Source organism: Lynx rufus, unplaced genomic scaffold, assembly GCF_022079265.1.
Source record: "Lynx rufus isolate CCGP_SWC_20201006 ecotype Redwood Valley unplaced genomic scaffold, mLynRuf1.p SCAF_3, whole genome shotgun sequence".
Taxonomy (NCBI): Eukaryota; Metazoa; Chordata; class Mammalia; order Carnivora; family Felidae; genus Lynx; species Lynx rufus.
This window is the reverse complement of record NW_025814845.1, coordinates 56,470,667-56,492,004: the sequence shown is the minus strand read 5'-3', so window position 1 is coordinate 56,492,004 and position 21,338 is coordinate 56,470,667. Positions and strand designations below refer to the sequence as shown.

The 21,338-nt window shown below is 37.5% G+C and overlaps 1 protein-coding gene across 1 annotated transcript in view; it reads left to right on the top strand.

The window, feature by feature from the left end:
- The window catches only part of RASSF6 (Ras association domain family member 6), a 48,353-nt gene extending 34,071 nt beyond the window's left edge, over positions 1-14,282 (top strand). Inside the window, exons 5-11 of the mRNA XM_047090388.1 lie at positions 2,835-2,932; positions 4,340-4,524; positions 8,394-8,495; positions 8,838-8,889; positions 13,783-13,901; positions 14,008-14,105; positions 14,207-14,282. Coding sequence (XP_046946344.1) covers positions 2,835-2,932; positions 4,340-4,524; positions 8,394-8,495; positions 8,838-8,889; positions 13,783-13,901; positions 14,008-14,105; positions 14,207-14,282 — 730 coding nt within the window. The remainder of the gene's footprint in view (positions 1-2,834; positions 2,933-4,339; positions 4,525-8,393; positions 8,496-8,837; positions 8,890-13,782; positions 13,902-14,007; positions 14,106-14,206) is intronic.
- The last annotated feature ends 7,056 nt before the right edge of the window (positions 14,283-21,338 follow it).

Here is a 21,338-nt window from a genome sequence, read left to right as displayed (position 1 = left end):
AAAATAAATTAACATTAAAAAAATAAAATAAAAGGAACTATTCCCTCACTCTGTAACCCTCCTCAACTCTCCTTTCTCATACTGGGTTTCTGTGTGCAGAACTTTTTAATTTTTTTTTTTTTAAGTTTTACTTATTTATTTTGAGAGAGAGAGAGGGAGAGAGTCCCAGGCAGGCTCCGCAGAGTGCGGAGCCTGACTCGGGGCTTGAACTCATAAACGGTGAGATCAAGACCCGAGCCAAAAACCAAGAGTCAGATGCTCAATCGTCTGAGCCACCCAGGAGCCCCTGTGTGCAGAACTTCTACCTCTGGTCTCACATGGTCACTCATGTGGTATCTTCAGTGGGTGTATGTAGAATAAAGGACGGGCGTGGAAGTTGTGTACTCGGCTGCAGGAAGGGCTGTGATCTTGTCTTTCTGTTCACCCATTGAGAGAATCATCAGTTTGTCATGCTAGTTTGTTTTAATTATCTTGGAAATGAGTCACACTGAGTCAGCTTAAGGGGAGTGGTAGAAGCTTAAATATAAATCAGTCTGTTTGAACTGTGACCCCTTATGATCCTTTATGGAAACAATTCTGTGGGAAGTACTTTGATCTCTCATATCTGGTCCAAGTATTTTGTTTTGAAATTTTTTCAAAACCTAAAACAAAACAAAACAAAACCACCAAGCCTTCTTGAGGTTATGTTTACTTGCACTAGTTTTCATTGCTGTTTTTAATCTTTCTCAAATCAGCTTTCGCACATTTTGTACAAATCATGACAGAATGACATAAAGAGCAGAAACTGGACAGGTGTACATTTGAATAGCATTTATAGTGTAGGTTTTTTTTTTTTTCTCCCAACGCAGGTAGAAAAATAACCACATCCCGTTTGTCTATCAAATTACTACCTCCTTTTTTATTTTGCAACTCATTTGAAAACTTGCCCACAGTTTAAATTTACCAATGCATACATCCTGAAGCATGGCCAGGGCAATGCTAACAGTCTTGTGCTTGAGCAAGTTAAACTATTTGATGTTGCATAAAGTTCCACCTAGTTTTCTTTGAACGACTCCGGGTTAACTGCCCTCAAGCGTAGCCATGTGCACACTTGCGCGTGGGTGACTCTTCAAATTACACAATCCAGAGCTCAAAATTGGTGTTTTCTGCTAAGATGGGTAGAGAGGGGAAAGGGCCAGACACTCATATATGGAGCCATGTTTGTCCCCTGTATTTGTGTGACGCCACTAAACTGTAAGAAAGTGAGGACAAGTGTCCAGTCTACCAAGATTACCAAGGATCTATAGAATACCACTGGCCAGGCACTCTTGGACTTTCTCATCTTCCCCCGTATGAAATAGCATCAGGCTGCCTTGCCGTTTTAGTTTCTGCTTTTTATTGATATTGGGCTTTTCCCATGACTACCACTCTTTCTATGATAATAGCATCTGCTTCCTCTTGATAATTAATTTCCTAGCGATTGGGGAAGATGAGCAATTTTATCTACCGTAAGAATAACTTGAATCTGAGTCAGGACCTGAAGAGGTTTCCCTTGGGTTAGTTATTATTACCTGTAGTTCTTGGACTTTTCTTACATGTGTTTTAACTGGCTATGTTCTGGATAGTAGAGCTTACTGAAAAATTAACTAACAAATATGTTAAGATTACCTTATTTACATCATAAGACTATTATGAGACTCAAATGACATAAAAGTTGTAAAAAGACATGAAAAGAATTCAAAGATCAAGGAGAAAATACTCGTGTTTGTCATATGCACCACCACTAGTCTGAATAAGCATTTTTTTGTTATTGTTGCCACCAGTGACATTCGGATAGAAGCAATGTTACAAATGTCACATATGGATAGAGCATATGCCACCACTTACAGTCTTTGGTCATAAGGAAAACAGACATTATGGAAGAGATTTTTAGTAAGAATAAGACCAATCCCAGCAATAACAGTATCCATTAACCTAGAGAAACCCAAGAATATCTTGGATCCCTAATGATTCTTCACCCATCATGAAATGGAAACAGGTGACTCTGATGACGAAGACGATGAAAATGATAACTTTGAGCACATACTGAGTGCTTACTCTGTATTGGGCACTATTTCAAGAATTTTACACAAATTAACCCACTTAATCTTCTCAGCAACCTCACACTGTTATCATCCCCATCTTATAGATAAGGACACAGAGAAGTGACGTGGCTAAGACCAGATAAATGAAGTAAAAGTGACTGTTGGTCCAGCTGGTAAAAATAAGTAGCTGCCCAGTTTTATGTATTGTAATTATTAGAATGCATTGAAAATTGTTAGTGTCCTATATATAAATCATGTTTTAGAAAAGAAGCTTCCTATACACTTTCCTCCTTTGTAAATTGCATTCTTAGTGGTAAAGAGCCTTAAAGGTAGGCACCGCATCTTATTGAGAGCCACTCTACCCAAAAATGCTTTGAATACAATAGGAACTCAAAGTATGTTGGCAGAATGAACAGTTTTATATCTAAACTCTCCTAAGAGCATTGTAAGGTATCTGTGTAATGATGGATTATGTTGGTTTCCACTAATTCCATTTGCATACACACATTTTAGAGAATCTATATAACCTTGTATTTCAGGGTTTACTCAATTATTATATCAGATCTGCTCAAAATCAGTACAGGAATTATTTAAAATACCCACTGACCATCCCGGTATAAATATAATTTTAATAATATCATAAAATTGTTATAATTTGGGATATGCCTACCATAGTCCCTCAGTATCATATTAATACTCTAAATCTGAAAATCATCATAAGGCTTATTATGAATAGAATTGATGCCATTCACAAGATTTATTACTTTTCAGGGGAATGACACGCTGGGGGGAATTTGATGATCTTTACCGTATTAGTGAGCTGGACAGAACCCAGATTCCAGCATCTAAAGGAACAGATTCCCAAGAAGGTCAGTATCAAACTTTAATTAATGAAGAGACATTTTTTATGTAAATCACGAATCCTAAATGTTTCTCTGAAATTTAACAGTTTACACACCACTATTTAATAAAACTCTTATGTTAAAAAAATCTCTTAGGATCATACTAATTTAAGTCACTACAGTGCTCATGTGATGTTTAAGAACTTTACTACATAAAAATACGATGATTTTTTTAAATTACATCAAGTCACTTAGATTTACTAGGTTAGGGAAAGCTAATGGTTTGAATAAACTTGTATACATAAAATTCTTTAATATTTTCCCCAAAGTTGGGATCATTTATTATACTCAGCAGCTTTTTATGTCAGACCAAGCCCCTCACATTAAATTCTACATCTTTTTAGAAGCTGAATGTCTTAGTTAATGGATATTTGCGTGACAACACTTCCCAGAAAGAGGCAAATATACTGGAGTCAATATATTTAATTGACTCCAGTATATTGTTGTTGACAATTGTCAACAACATTGTAATTCCATATTGTACATTACATTGTATATTGTAATTGACTCCAGTTGTTTCAAGCATTTATTTGAAAAAGAGAAATCAACTTGAACATCAAATGAATTCATATCAAATATGACAAACCAATGGTAAATGGCAGCTTCTATGGCATGTGACATCAGTAGTCATAATGATGATGTGATAGTTGTAATATTACTAGCTGTCATTTACTGAGACTCTGATAAGTGTCCGGTATGATGTCATATATCTTACATAGATTTGGTTTTCATATAATATGTAGAGATACAAGGAGGAGCTGATGACTGGGGTTGGGAGCAGAGTTCATGTTTCTGGGGTGGCCGTCTTACCAAGCTGACTTCAGACTGAAAATAGTACCCTGCCGACATTACCTTCATGAATGTACCAACAACTTCCAATGTTGAGTTATTTTTTCCAAACGTTTCTCAAGTCAGTCTTCTCTGCTGTCTCTGTAGCAACCCATATTCAATAACAACCATGATACTCCTTCCAGGATTCCCTTATTTTTGTGTGATGGCCCTTGGCATCTTTCATATTAGGGTCCTTCCAGTTAGCCCTTTGAAAACACTCATGAAACCCAAGGGAATTCTGATTTCTAATTCTAAATTCTAAGGGAATTCTATGGTGTCTTGGCACCAGAGATACCACAAAAACCTAGTTGCAAAAGCACCAATGCTAGAAGAAAATGAAATCTCCCATGCCTATGGGTTGGTACTCTAATTACAATAGAAACTTCTTTAAAATCCCAAGGTTAAATGGAATACTATTTCCCACTGTTTGAAGCATTATAGTTCACTGCTTAGCTGCATATTTACTTATTAAATACATATACAAATTCACCCAAAGAGGTAGGCAGCTAAATGATATGGCCTTATAATCTTTATTCTTCCTAGATTATTTATCTTATCCCAGTAGCACTCTGAAGGCTTATGCAGATGAAGAGCCAGAATCCCCATTGCTCTATCGCACCATGAGTGAAGCAACCCTGGTGAGAAAAAGGATGAAGCCTCCAATGATGGACAGAAAAGACAGACAGAAGCATAGGGCCTCTATTAATGGGCACTTCTATAACCATGAAGTGAGTTTTGATTCCGCTAATGTCATTTGAAAATGATGTCTATTTTTTTTTAATTTTTTTTAACGTTTTATTTATTTTTGAGACAGGGAGAGACAGAGCATGAACAGGGGAGGGTCAGAGAGAGAGGGAGACACAGAATCTGAAACAGGCTCCGGGCTCCGAACTGTCAGCACAGAGCCCGATGTGGGGCTCGAACTCACGGACCACGAGATCATGACCTGAGCCGAAGTCAGCCGCTTAACTGACTGAGCCACCCAGGCGCCCCCGAAAATGATGTCTATTTTAACAACACCGCTCAATTCAACTTACAATTAAAATAGTACTAATAAAATAGTGGTAGTGTATTTAATATTTATTGGGTGCTCTCTATGTGTTAGGTGTTAAACTGTTTTAAATTGGATTTTGACAGATTACCTCATCAATCACTAAAACAATTCTATGAAACAGGTACCATTATTTTCCCTACCTTACGTGAGTCAACTGAGGTTCACAGTGGTTAAGCAGTTTGTCTTAGGTCACACTACTTTTAAGTAGCAGATAGGAACTTGAAACCAGCTTTGTCTGACTCCAGAACCCGTTATTAACCACCGTGATGAATGAGCCCTATCTAAGTGGCAGGTTCTGTACCAAACACTGGGGATCTGAAGATGATTCCGATGATGCCTCTGCCAGCATGGCGCTCAGGTGTTGGGCAAAGAAATCAGTAATCTACAAATGGCATTAGAATAATGTAAATGCTATGATGGAGATTGGTTCAAAGTACATTTGAACATTAACATTTAAATAGAGGGGAAAAAACGCCATAGACCTATTATTCCAATAAATCAAACTTCTCATTTTGTCACATCTCCTTCCAGGGCTTGTACATATACACATATTTTTTTATGCAAGGATTTTTATGCAAGGGTTAGTTGTTTATAATTTTTATTCTGATATAATTTTTATTCTGATTTTTCACTTAATGTGTTAAATTTATGTGTTTCTTTTCCACAGTTTTTGTAAGACGTTTCACTTTGCCGAAGGTAGGCAATGTGTCATCTTTTTTTTTTTTTTTTAACTCAAATTTTTCATTGCCTGGTACTTCAGCAATTATTCATCCATTCATTTAATAAATACTTAAAAAGCACTTGCTCTGTGCCAGGTACCATTCTGAGCCCTTTCATACAAAATGTTAACTCATTCATCGTAAGCTTTTTTCCTGTAGGGCTTTCTACCTTATTCCTTCCTCTACCCTTGGGAGCATATCCACGGTGTGCCTTTGGAGACCGGTGGGGAGAAACCTCCTTCGTGAATTCTTTGTTCAAATTAGATATCTTCCTGGCTCAAGCATTTACCCTTAGCCATAAAGTAATTTTGACAATCCCCCATAGATGTGCAATGACCAATTGTCCTGGTTTCTATTTCTCAGAATCACGCCGTGTCATCATCTTGTGGGGTGATTTGTGTTAAAGAAGGCTGTGAAAGCCACATTGTTCCAAATGAGCGGCTTCCAGATGGGACCCCTGTACTAAGAATGAAATTGGCACTAAGTTGGCAGCACGGTGTAGTGGCTAAATGCTTGGGTGCCGGAGCTTGACAACCTGATTTCAAATTCTTGCTGAGCAAAGTTTAAAGCTACCTCCATCTCTTAGCCTTTATCATTCCTACTTTACAAGGTTGTTGATGGGACTAAATGGAATAAGGGGAGCTAAGAACTTAGCACAGCGTCCAGCACAAAGGAAGAACTCAATTTACATTAGCTTTATTGTCGTTCGTTAAAAGAGATCAAGCTACACATATTTCATACAGATGCCAGTCGCTGCATTGTAATAACTAGCAGGAAAAAAAAAAACCCAAAAAACATTCTATCCATGGATGGGCAGTGAGAGGCATCTAGGAGTTTAAGTTGATAGAGTCATAAGATGTGTTTTTATATCATGATACCCCACGATAACACCAATATTGTTAGGACATGAATAACACTCATTTCAGAGGGTTAGATTATGATATTTGTATATAAGTTATGACTGTTGACTTGACCTGTGGTATATTTCTATCCGTGCAATAAGGATAGATGATTTTATTTCATTATGTGTTTTGGCCAACAAAACTAATCTAAAACTCTGAAAAACATGATTCCAAATTCATTGTATGTTGGTACTTTAGATGGGCTCTTGGGGTCATCTAGTCCCACTCTCTTATTTTACAAATGAAATCCTTGAGGCCTCTTTAGGCCTCAATGTGAAGTGAGTTGACAAAGTTGGAGTTAGAAGACACTATGATCCAGTTCTCCTAAATCCTAATCTAGTGCCGTTGCCAAACTCCATAAAGATTCTTCTTATAAACAACATCAAGCCACATATGTAACATATCCTTGCCTTAGTGCCAGATGAACGTATGGCTCTCCAGGGCTCCACAGAACTCATAAGCACTGGTCTTATGTGTCACAGAGTGATTCATCAATGCCTCACAATGTCCACGAACATTGAATTTTCTCATACTTAGCAAGAGTTTATTCCAGACAGCCTCCATATATCTACTTTGAAAAATTATTTCCATATCCATATTTCTACTCACACAAGTGCTGTGCATATATGCACTTTAATGTTTATTTTGACATTTATTTACTGGTTTCCCAATATAAGGCTCATCTATCTAACATTCCATTGAGCCACCCAGAACCCACCCATCTCCATGTCTGCTGAACCCACCACCCCCCTCTTCTAGAGTCTTGGAACACTATTAATATTACGTTTTATTTGTTGTTAGTTATAGTTAATTTATTTTAAATATTTGAACCACATTGAAGAATGGTATGATTATCTAGTGAAAATGTTTTGAACATCCTCAAATGATGTCTTACCTAACTTAATTCTAGAAACAATGTAAAGTTGCTTAAAAGGATGCATAGTATCCAACAACAAAGAAAGCAAACACAAGAAAACAAAACTTTTAAATTGGTGATTTGTGATTTTTCTTTCTTTGCCCATAAGAAGGCCAGTTTCACCAGATGCTCAGTATCACTCCTCATTGGGGAAACACAAATCAAAACCACATTGAGATACCCCCTCACACTGGTCAGAGTGACTAAAATTAACAACTCGGAAACAACAGATGCTGGCGAGGATGTGGAGAAACGGGAACCGTCTTGCACTGTTGGTGGCAATGCAACCTGGTGCAGCTGCTCTGGAAAACGTGCGAAGGTTCCTCAAAAAATTAAAAATAGAACTACCTTACAACCCAACAATAGCACTACTAGGAATTCATCCAAAGAATACAGGAGTGTTGATTCACAGGGGCACATGTACCCCAATGTTCATAGCAATGCTTTCAACAATAGACAAATTATGGAAAGAGCCCAAACTTCCATTAACTGATGAATGGATAAAGATGTTGTACACACACACACACACACACACACACATACACACACAAACACACAATGGAATACTACTCATCAATCAAAAAGAATGAACTGGAGGATATTATGCTAAGTGAAATAAGTCAGTCAGAAAAAGACAGATATCATCTGTTTCACTCTCAATTTGAGAAACTTAGATGGCCATAAAGGGAAGGGAAGGAAAAGTAAGTTACAGAGAGGGAGGCAAACCAAAAAGACTCTTAAATACAGAGAACAAACTGAGGGTTGGTGAGGGTGAGGGGTGGCCAAGACTACACTGTGTACACTGTGTGTTAGCTAACGGACAATAAAGTATTAAAATATAATATAATATAATATAATATAATATAATATAATATAATATAATATTGGGCTCCTCAAAAAAGAAGTAGGAGAAGGAGAAGGAGGCCAGTTTCACCATATTGATTCTTGTTAGTTTAATGTAAATTTAAGAATTTCCATGGCAATATTTTGTTGTTGTTGTTTCTAGACATCAATTTTCACTCCAGCCTTTGGATCAGAAACCAAAGTCAGAATAAACAGTAATATGAGAACTGAAGAAGTAATTGAGCAACTTCTCCAAAAATTTAAGGTAATCTTTATCACTAAACTGAGCTATAACTGTCTTGTATATAAGTTAACTATAGGTACATAAATGTACTCTTCTGAAAAAGACCTATGAACATGTACATCTAAATTAAATGGTTCATTTCCGAAGAATTCTTTCTTACGAATAACACCTTTTCATAATTGGGCCTTGAGAGATTATATTATTCTCTCAACAGGGAGCAGAAAAGGATTCTTGTCTAAAAGTGTATAACAAAACTGAGGAAAAAGATACAGATTTGGGGTCTGGCTGGCTCAGAAAACATCTGCCAATGACCAATCAAATATGAAAGAATTCATGTCTGCTTATTTTTTTTTCCATTGACAGATTGAAAATAGTGCCCAGGATTTCGCACTTTACATTATTTTTGCAACAGGAGGTAAGTGTGATGCCTCTTTTTACACGATTCCAGTATGTTATAGTTTTCTGCCCACAGGGGAGGCCCAAGAGCAGCTAACCCTCTTTCTGTGGAAGAAAAGGAAGGAAGGGAAGAAGAAGAAAAGTGGGGAGGGTATTTTAGAAGGTTATTCATATTGCACAGTTTCAGAGGAAGATAACCTACGAATAAGATATCCTAGAAGAGTTTATAATACAAAAGAGTTTGCTTTTTGGCCAGACATCAAATTACCTGAATGGCAGTCAGTGCCTGGGAGAGTCTATGGAGAGTTCCAAAGAATTGTTACACACTGAAGTCCTTGACTTCTGGACCTCTTTCTTTTTGGCTTTCCCTTCTCCTTCTAGCTCTTACTGCAGTCATCAATGCATACCATTTGTCTCTGATCTTGTTATTACCTCTTTCTTACACAGTGTCTGACACATTGTAGGAGCGTTCTCTCTTCCTCAGTAGAGAAAAATATGCAGAAGTTGGTGGTAGGGAGCAAAAGGTTAGCATTGGGAAGAGGCTATATGTGGGGTGCTGGGAACAGGATGGAAGAGAGATTAGAGAAAAATCTAAGGCAATAGTGAAATGATCTTTTTGAAAACTCGTAAGTTGAAAAAAATTATGTATTAAATTGTAGAAATATCTCCAGTTAGAGTTTAAGTGTCAGAATGTTTGAGCCAGAAATTGAACAGAATAAAATAATACATTTTGATACCAGGACAACTGTAAGAAAATGGAAGTCGGATCTTCAAACATATACAAAATTAAAGTCCTTATTAATTTAAAGCTTAAATGTAAGAAATATAATATAAAGTGTAAAAATTCTAAGGGTGTGTGTATATATTCATATTCTAATTGTTTAGGAAAAAACTAAAAGGTATAAAATAAAAAGCAGAGACAAGGGCGCCTGGGTGGCTCCGTTGGTTAAGCGTCCGACTTCAGCTCTGGTCATGATCTCACAGCTCATGGGTTCGAGCCCCATGTCAGGCTCTGTGCTGACAGCTCAGAGCCTGGAGTCTGCTTCAGATTCTGTGTCTTCCTCTCTCTTTTGACCCTCCCCCACTCACACTCTGTCTCTCTCTCTCTCAAAAATAAATAAAATGTTTAAAAATTTTAAATAAATAAATAAAAAGCAGGGACAGACTTATAAAAATGTAAAAGATAGAAACAGCAAATTACGAAAAATATCAGATAAAAATTTAATACGTATAATACCAAATAGTTCTTGCAAAGTGACAACAAAAAGACAACTTAATGAAAATAGAACACACAATGCAATATTATCTCATATTTATCGGATTGGCGAAATGTTTTTGAAGGATTCTACCTATGTGTGGTGTGGTGAAGGGTAAAAGGGTATTTTCATGCAGTTTTGGTGAAAATATGGCTGTCTTTACTTTTTTGGAACTCATTCTAACAGTATTATTAAAATTTACAGTATAAGTACCCTTTAACCTGGCAATGCCACTGCTGAGAATCTATTCCACAAAACTAAAAGGACTAGTACCTATGGATTTATGTGCAAGGCTATTTATAATGACAAAAAATTAAAGACAAAGTCACCTATCACAGAAGAATGATTGAATAAGTGGTTATGCAGCCATTAAATGGAATGTGTCAGATTATACCAGTTAAATGGAGGGGATTCCATAATATATATTACATGAAAGATGCAACATGACTAAAAATGTATATCATATGATCCCATTTTTCTAGAGGAATTACAAACCCCTATTTAAATATAGGGGTATATATGATCATATGATCAGGAAGAAAGGTATGAAATGATAAATATGAAGTCACTGATACCACTTACCCTGTTAGGGGGTCGGGACAATGCAGGAAAGAGGATGGAAGGAGGAAGAGCACAGAAGGAAAAACAAAAACAAGTAAATCATTTTTTTAAAATATGTCTGCGATAAAACCAGCAAGTATGACATGACCACCTGTACGTATTGTGTGTTTGTGTGCATAAAGAGATATACAAAGGGTTGGCCACACAGAGGGTAAGGCTGATTGTCTCAGGGTTCTGGGATTCCAGGTGATTTTTACTTTCTGCCTTTTACTTTTCCCCATAGTTTCAATTACAGTAGCATACGTGGTTTTTTAAGACTTTACTGGGGAAGGGGCACCCAGGTGGCTCAGTCAGTTAAGTGTCCCTCCGACTCCTGCTCAGGTCTTGATCTAGCGGTTTTTGAGTTTGAGCCCCACGTCGCACTCCCTCTGACACGTTGGAGCCTGCTTCGGATTATGTGTCTCCCTCTCTCAACCCCCTCCCCACTTGCTCTCTGTCTGTCTCTCTCTCTCAAAAATAAAACATAAAAAAAATTTTTTTTAACCTTTATTGAGGAATAATTGGGAATAATTGACAAATATAATTGCTATATTGAAAGTACAATATGATGATCTGATACACATATACATTATGGGATGATTACCAAGATCAAGATAATTAACATATCCTCACATCACATAATTAAGGCTTTTTGGGTATGTGTGAGAATGCTTACGATCTACTCTCAGCAACTATCAAATGTACAATACCATACTATTAACTCTGGTCACCAAGCTGGAGATTAAATCCTCAGAACTTATTTATATAATAACTGAAAATTTGTACATATATCCCCCTCATTTCCCTCCCTGATAGCAGGAATTATTTTTATAATTAGAAAAAAAATGTTTATTTTCACCACAGAACTGTAGTTCGTTAAAACTTTATCTGTGAAAATCATGTTTTATTTTGTTTTTCGTGTCAAAAATGCTTGCACACAAAATCCAGAACAGAAGATAACCCTAAGTAGCACCTTTTAGGGATCAGGAACAGAGAAAAGAATGGAACCTATAGCACCTATTTAGGTATTAATCTGGAAAATAAAGGCAGGTGCATTTTAACACCTCGCATCTACTAAGCCCAGGATCTATAACAGTGTTTTTCAAATTCTAGTGCACTTCAGGATTACCTGAGAAGTTCATTTAAAATACAGATTCCCAAACCCCTCCAGATCTAGGAACAGTCTGGGAATATGTATTTCTTAATAATTATCCCAGAAGCAAATTCATGAAGCAAGAAACCTTGCTCTGGAATATTAAGAACGCAACAAACAGAGGAGGCAGTTATACCACATGTAGAGGTCAGAGGAGGATTCTAGTATGTTATTAAGATGAGCTAAATTACCGGGGCGGTAGTCTTGCCTCAGAAATGCAGAGGAATTAAAACAATGAATTCTGGCTCTGTGGAAACAAGAACGGATAACATTACTGACTTTTTCCTGGGGTAAGTCCCACCCAGGAGATGAGCACAGTTCTGATTCTTGAAACTTTTAAGTGCCTGACATAATTGATTTCCTAGATGACAGTGTAGAAAGGACTAACTGGTCTACCCGTTTCCCTTTTCAGTCTCTTTCAACATAGCAGACAGATTGTTCTTTTTTTTTTCTTATAATTTATTGTCAAATTGGCTTAAATACAACACCCAGTGCTCATCCCAACAAGTGCCTCAATGCCCATCACCCATTTTCCCCTCTCCCCCACCCAGACAGATTGTTCTTTAACAATAGAAATCAGACAATGTCATATCACTTCTCATCCTCCAGGGGTCTCCCTTCCCGCAATAAAGCCAGAGTCTTTATGCTGGTCTCAGTACGTGTTCACTTCAACATTTAATATTCCTTTCCTCATCTTTATGATAGCTTCCCTGGTCCCTTGCTGCTCTTTGATAGCATTAGGCATGCACTGACCTGTAGGATGCTCTACTTATCAACTTACTGTGTTTGGAACACACCTCCCAGAGAGCTCCATGGTTCCATACCACATCTGCTTCTGGTTGTTTTCAAATGTTACATCTTCAGTGAAGCCTTTCTCAGCCACCCTACCAATAATTGCATACTTGTCCCCTGTACACACCTATTTACACAGACCCATACTTTCTATCCCTCTCCTTGCTTTATTTTTCTTCTGAGTACTTATCACTAATACATGATATGTTTCATTGGTTTATCCTCCTTATTGTCTGTGTCCTCCACTAGAACGTAAGTTTCGTAAGTGGATTTTACTCTGCTTTGTTTTAGAAGGTGCCCAGCACAGAGAACAATGCCTGACACATAGTAGGAACTCAAAAAATATTTGAGAAAGGAGGAAAGGAGATGAATGTAAGGACACAGTGTTCTGTTCGTGCTTCATTCTGATAAAAATGAAATGACAGATGTGAAATTATTTTGACAGAAAGTTGGAAGTGCTTTTGTGAGTGGGAGTATTTATAACTTTTGGAAATTTGAAATTCTTGGAATATACCAAATTGGAAGTTATTTCCTTTCTCATCTCATTATCATGGCATGGATGAAGCCCACAGATGAATGAAATAATAAAAACACTGACCTGTGATGTGAAAGACATTCTCAACATGTTTTTAAGGAAGATCCAAGGATTTGATTGAGATGAGAAACAAAGGAATAATTGAGGATAATTATAAAGTTTTGGACCTAAACAACTGGAAAGATGGAAATACATTAACCGAACTAGGAAAGAATTAATAAATATTTGTTGAATGAACGAATGAATGACAAATGATGAAGAATTTTTAGGTGTGTCGCTTGGTAAAAGCATAAATGGCATTGGAGATTTGTCTGAACATCCAAGCTAAAGGCAAGACTGAATTATCTGAGATATAAATCAAACCTTAAGATCTAGCAAGACAAAGAAGTTCTCCTTGGGTTCTTTTAAAGGTTTTACTTTTAATTTACTCCTTTGAATGAGTGCCTCCTGTTGTATGTTCTTCTTAGGTCTTCTCCCCACGTGAGCTAAAGAAAGAAAATGAGTGGACAACTTGTCTTTCTTCTTTTTCTCTAGGATGGACTGCTAACTATAGTTGATTCCTGTTTTCATTTGTAGAGCGGAGGCGGCTAAAGAAGACAGATGTCCCGCTACTGCATAGGCTCGTGCAGGGACCTTCCAAAGAGAATGCTCGCATTTTCCTCATGGATAAAGATGAAAAAGAAATTAGCAGTGATGTATGGATACTGTCACCCTGAATCTCTCTTTGTTTCCTCCTGACCCAGCACCTCTCACAGAATCTGCATTCTTTTTTGTTTTGTTTTGTTTTGTTTCCCTTTTCAGGTGGCTCAGTACATTAACTTTCATTTCCCTCTCCTGGAATCCATCCTTCAAAGATTAAATGAAGAAGAGAAAAGAGAGATTCAAAGAACAATAACAAAGTAAGTTGGGAGTATGTATGCTGGGTGCCTATTCCTATAAGAGGTTCAGCGCACAAATTGTGTTCAATTTTTAATACCCTTTTTCTCCTTCTCCTTTTCAGATTCAGTACAGAAAAGGCTATTATAATGAAATGTCTCCAAAGTAAACGGGTAGTAAAAACTGAGACAACCGTTTAGCAGACCAGGCTGTAATTGCTGAAACTCTCAAACACTTCAGCAAAATTAGAGGGATATTACTATTTGATGAATGCACAAATTCCATACTTGCATTCATACAAATGTCTGTGAACTTGAATCTGTGGAAAATTGAATGTTGAAAAAGCTTGTCTCTCTTTGAAGTGATGAGTTGACCTAGGCTTCACAGTTGCACTGAAAGGAGCTGGAATTTGTTTCAGGAACTGAAACAAGCTTGGGTACTGTGTATCCAAAATACTTTCTTATAGTAAAACACTCCATGAACTTGAACCTAAATGATTTCTTCAGATATCATGTAGGGTAAACTTCTTTCAGCTTGAACTGTCAAGAGAATTAAAAAATCATCAACGGATTCTCACAACTGATTCAGAAGTAAAAGCTGCCGGCTCTTGAAATAAAAAGGAAGCACACTCTTACCCTACAAAGGAGTCTGATAGTGAATGATGGTGTTTCTCAGCTCCGTGCAAACTCTAGCTTCTTCATGAAACCCAGGGCTGTCTCTATATGGTTGGTGGCTTTCGGCTATTTGTAACATCAGAGCTATCTGTCCTTTGGGATAGAAAAGATGATTGGATTTCTGTTAAGAAATCCAAATTGCAATTTCCTCAACCCGAACCCTTCTTTTTTTTTTTTTTTCTGTTCTTCTCATGACTTTCAAAAAGTATTTTTAAGCAATTTTTTTTTTTTTTTTTTAGAGAGAGAGAGAAACTAGGGGGGAGGGGCAGAGGGAGAGGGAGAAAGAGAATCTCAAGCAGACTCCACAGTCAGCACAAAGCCTGGTGTGGGCCTCCAGCTCATGACCCTGAGATCATGATCTGAGCCAAAGTCAAGAGTCGGACACTTAACTGACTGAGCCACCCAGGTGCCCTGAGTTCTTAAGCATTTTAAAAAAGTCAGTTAAACTGGTTTTCATTATTTTTCCAAACAAGTATACCACAGAGACTTAATACGTTTAATGGGCTAGGACAAGAGTTGATCCACAATAACCATTTGTTGCCAGATGAAAACAAAGGATAACGCAACTGTTGTAGCAAAAAATAGGCAGGGAATCTGGAGCTCTGCTCTTTTTCTCCAAGACAACTCATCCCACAACTCCCAAGATACTTAAAAGTCTGCTAAAACTGACTTGAAGAAAGGGGGGACAAAAAACTGGTAATGCCACAAGTATCATCTATGATTTTATTTGTGAACTCTATGTTAAAATGGAATTTTATGCAACATTGGTCCATTCCCTAAACCACTTTCATTCACATTCCTCACAGGCATTGTGTTACCTGGTTTGATTACATTACATGTACTAAGGGAAAAGGTTGTATGTAACAAGCCCAAGTTCGAAGACTAAATTATCAAAATTAAAATACGAAACATTTTTAGACAAAGATATTACTTCCTAGTGTCACCAAAACCGAAACCTAAACTCAATGAAGGTAAAAGTGTGCTGTGACCTTTGAGTCCTAGGAAATCTTTTATTGAGGAAAACAGAGGCTTGCATCATTATCTTTCCAGCTATCAGTTAATAAGAAATTATGTTCTCAGGGTGCCTGGGTGGCTCAGTCGATTGGGCATCTGACTCTTGGTTTCAGCTCAGGTCATGATCTCACGGTTCATGAGTTCAGACCCTGCTTGGGATCCTCTCTCTCTCCCTCTCTCTCTGTCCCTCTCCTGCTCACATACCCTGTCTCTCTCAAAATAAATAAACTTTAAAAAAAAAAGAAAAATATCTCATCTTCCTAAAGTAGGGCAAAAGAAATTGTTAAAATTCAGAAAAAGTCTCATCTTGCTAAAGTAGGGCAAATGAAATTGTTAAAATTCAGTATACTTATAAAAATTTAAATTAGTGTCAAGTACCTGTCCTAAATGACAAAAGATTAATCATCAATATATTGAAAGTCTACAAGATATGTAAGAAAAATTCCAAGACATGGATAGAAAAAAAGAAAAAAAAGACAAAAAGACATGAAAAGTAAAATCACAGAAGAAATACAAAGAGCTACTAGGTGTGTTGTGAGAGGAGAGTTGTATCTTAATGGTGATCAACTGTATCCAGTAAGGAGACAGAAACACAGTGATTTAAGCAGGATAAGTTTAATATAAAGAATTAAGCTGTGGGGCGTCTGGGTCGCTCCGTGGGTTAATCGTCTGGCTCTTGATTTTGGCTCAGGTCATGATCTCATGGTATGTGAGATCGAGCCCCGCCATCAGTGCTGAGCCTGCCTGGAATTCTCTGCCCCGCCCCCACGTCTCTTTCTCTCTCAAAATAAATAAATGGCCTTTTTTTTTTTTTTTTTTAATTAAGCTGTGATGATAGGAGAATAGCTGTAAAGCAGAAGTGCGTGTGCCAGGATTGGGAGCTATAGGGGCCTCTTTTGCAGGAACCCAGTACAACTCTGTGCATCAGTTGGGCTGCAGTATCTTTGAAGCTGTGTGGGACAGAGGCTGGTCAGGTAGCTTACTAGATGGCCACCCCCGGGGGCCCTCTCTGTGAGCAGGCACTGAATCCAGGGGGTGGTGTGGAGAGCAGCGATTTGTGTTCAGGTACAGATGTGCACTCAGCTCCAGGCTGTGCCACCGCAAACCAAATCGAAAGATGGAGGAGTTGGGGGAACAAACGGTAAAGAAAGCTGCACCCTACAGGCAAACTGCCCTGGAGAAAGCACTCTGGGCAAAGCAGTGGAGGAAAAAAGTGGGCTTCCCCAAAACCTTGTCAGTCAGCCCTGGGAATCTGGAAAGACCAAATTTCCCGCTACAGTGCTTCTTCAGCGCCCTCTACCGACGAAGCAGGGCATCATGCACAATGCAAAGGAAACCACTTAAAGGGTCCATATCCATTTTCAAAGAACCAACAGCTAAGGATGAATCTGGAGCACAGAGTCAACAAAATAACTCGGATGTCATCAAAACACAAAGTTAAGAAAAGCAAAATGCACTTTTTGGTCTTTTGGCAAAGATTAAGAAATGAGATTAAATACTCAGCAAATTACAATCAGATGGCCACTGAGACTACTGGTGGAAATACAAGTGGATATAACTTTTCTTGAAAGCAGTTCAGCAGTAAGTTCATCCTATAATTCAGCTTAGAGGATCCTATATTGAAATAATCAGTCATACAAAGCCATTGTGCAAAGATACGTATTATATTGCTATTGTGATAAAAATAATTAAGTAGCCTAAATTTTCAAAATTATGGAAAAAAAACAGAAGGAAAAAAAACATTTACCCACAGAATATTATGCAGCTATTAGAATTATGTTTCCAAATAAATTGTAATTATGGAAGAAATTCTTCTTACATATCCAATATCTAAATAAGGATATACATACAAATATTCAAAATATCTATTATGCATAAAATATGCTTGTGTGTGTGTACACTAATATTTGTACCTACACACAAACCAAAAAGACATTAGATGTGGTTATATCTGAATTGTAGAATTATGGGTGAATCATTTCTTATTTTTCTATGCTTATTAAATAGCCTATAATAAACACGTGGTACTTTTTGAATTAGGGCATAGATAAGTTAGGATTAGAAAGTTACCAACAAGAAGTAGCAAGTACATGCAAGCACAGAGTCCTACCAGATGCAGACAAATAAAATTATTTAATAAGACATTAACTTCGCTTCTGTGGTAGTTTTAAAATATATTCATAAAGTCTTTGATATTCCTCCTTTCAAGAGGTGGGGCCTAATCCTTCCCACCTTGCAAATGGATTGGACCTAGTGACTCAATCCTGATGAGCAGAGGACAGCAGAAGTGACAGTGTGCGATTTGGGCAACTAGGTCATATAACGCTGTGGCATCCTTCTCGCTCATTCTCCTGGGTCACTGGCTCTGGGGGAAGCCGACTACCATGGCGAGAGCAGCCCCAGAGAAAGATTTGCATCATGGGAACAGAGACCTTTGCCAGAGCCAGCAACAATTGAGGCCTCCTGTCCACAGCCAGATGAGTGGGCCATGGGCTGGTCCCGGTCAAGCCTTCAGATGACACAGCCCTAACAGTTTGACTACAGCCTCCTGAGACACCCTGAGCCAGAAAACCCAGCTAACCCACTCCTGGATTCCTGATCTTTGGAAAATGTATGAGAAAATAAATGGTTGTTGTAGTATGCCAAATTTTAGGATAATTTGTTACATGGCAATACAATTTCAGAGAGAAAAATCTGTTCGGAGGCATCTTTGCATAATACAAGAATATAAACTTTTGTCATAACACTCTTTATCCTTGCTTCAGGTGGCTCAGGTTTTTTACTACCAGTTACATATTAGTTCAAATTCAACCCCAGTAATGTTATACTTATTAATGGTAGAGGACCTGTTACATTCATCTTTGTATACTTGGCTGAATTTAATGCTGTGTTTTGTATATAGGATGTGCTTAATAAAAATCAATTGAATAAAAGACTTAATGAATTAGTGAATCAGTGAATAAAAGAATGTGCAAATGAGTTATATGAAATGTTTTTCTAAAAGCTCCTGTATATATGCATCCTTTTCACAAATCGGACCCAGTAGCTAAAGAAATATAGAATCTTTTCTGTATGGTTTTCTCTGATTTGGTGGTATATTTTACTATCTCTTGGCTATATGAAATGTTCAGTTAGGCAGTGTTGCTATGGAATTTTGCTTAGGGCCGTTCACATTGGTTTCAGGAACTGAACGGGGAAGAAGTCCATTTTCAAGGCAGTCTATGAGGTGGACAAGATGGCAGGTGTAACTGTCATGTTGCTATATCTACACGGGAAAGGAAAGAAAGGAATAGGATGCATTAGAACAAAACCCTTCAATGGCATCCATTTGTCCTTTTTTCTTCTTTTCTTTTTTCTTTTCCTTCTTTTTTTCTTTCTCTTTTTTCTTTTCTTTTTCATTTGTCTTCTAAATAATAGTTAACACCTATTAGATTGATTGAGCCCTTTGAAATTGTCAATATTTAACCTACCAAACTGGCAATTTCACATCAAATTAATAGCACTTACCATTTGTCAAGTACTGTTTTAAGCTTTACCTATATTAGCTGATTTAGTGTTTATTATAGTCCCACAAGAAGTTACCCTTTCAACCCAATTTTATAGATGAGGAAGGCCATGGAGAGGTTAGGAGATTTGCTAAGGTCTTTAGAAAAGCTGGGTAGGATTTGAACCACACTCCGGAATCCACACTCTCAACCCCCATAATCTATGGCTTCACCCTAAACTACACTCTGTCTGTCTGGCATTCTTATTTGTCCTCATCTGTAAAATGGGATAGTAGTACCGACTTCACTGGATGGTTGTGGGAGTTATAGGAATAATACATGTCAAGGCTGGCACCTTACACATTAAAAATATGATAAACCTTAACTGTTGTTAAAATTAAACTACAGTATGTCCCCACCCACCCTTGTATCCCTATCTTCCACTGGATCGCACTGCCCACAACTACTTAATTTTTGTCTTACAACAGACCGAACTGAATCAATCCCCATTCCCCAAAACACCTCACATCCCACCACTTCTCTATCTGTTCAAACCCTGCCTAACTTCTAGTCGTTGGGCAGGGTCACTTCTTCCATGACTTTTCCTGGTCTCTGTGACAGTTTGTGAACTCAGACTCTTGTGAATCACATTATCAGTTAGCTCTGCTCTTGTGACACTGGAAATTTGAAATCTGCCCTTTGTTATAATTCCTTATGTGTTTGTCTCTTGTAGAAATGCATTAGTTATCTGGTCTTAGTAAATTCATATTCTTCTCTATAGCACCTAGCAGTGTATTAAATACAATAGGAACTTGCAAACGTTTTTTCACATCTAATTTGCTAATGTATATGAACATGTTGAAATCACTGGAGTGAGGTAAAACTATTTAAAATCAAGGTGAGATGCAATATAATGAGAATTTTTTCTCTAATCAGATAAACTCACTTATTTAGTAAGCACTACACTATTACTGCTTATTTTTTATTAAACACAAAAAAATCTGGAAAAATAAACATAAATCCAAATGATAAGTTCATTATGTCATTGATCCTAGGATTGCTGGGGAAAAGACTACTATACAAATCACCACCGAAAGCTCAAGTTAATAAACATTAGGGCCCCTGCATTCCAATGTCAGCCTCACATACCTAGGGTAAAGATAAAAGGTTGAAGGATGAGAAAAATGGGCCAAGGGGGTCAGAACTCAATTTCAAAGTTTAAAGAAAGAAATGAGCACACATAGAAAAAGGAATTAACAAATATATATTAAAGAGATGAGAGAAAGAAAGAGATAGAGAAAAAAGAATGAGAAATTGAATGAACCTCTGAGGGATTCTTCCAAGGCTGAGGCGTTGGTGGCAGAATCAATGGTTAAAGGAGACAGAGCGAGTTATTTGGTTCGCTGTTCACAGAAGGAATTAGCCATTCTCTTCTCAACATTGTGCAGAGAAAACTACCACTGTTTGCAATCAGTGCTTCAGGGAGATTACTCTGCTATGGAGTTTTTAGATAATGATGTTCCTTGACATGACAAAAAAAGCATGAATGCACTGATTAAGAGCCCAGTTTCTGGAGATGGATGGTCTAGATTTGAAACCTGGTTCCAAACCATCTGTGAATACTTGGGCAAGTTACTTAACCTCTCTGTGCTCATCGTCTTGGTCTGTAGAATGGGAAGGTTACTAATAGTACCTTCCTCATTAGATTATGATGAGGACTAAATGAGTTTTTAAAGGTAAAAATTTAGTATCTGGCACCATGCTAGTTATTATTACTGTAGCCAGTGACAATAATAAGCAAGAAGTTACGTGTAATTATGTGTCTTTAGGACACCGGCTGTTGCAAAAGCAGACTTATCTGGCACGTAGGAGACAATGTACGGCCAACAGAACCTATTCCCCACCTCAGTTATGACCTTTTGTAGCTTTGCAAGTAACTCAAAGGCTCTTGGCAAACAGAACGTTAAATATTTTCTTGATTTCATCATGTGTTCAATGCCATAGGCACAAGGCAAAGTCCTAGTTAGTTCAAGTCTAACTGATGGTGAAAGAGAGAGAGAGACAAAAAGAAGGAAAGATATGT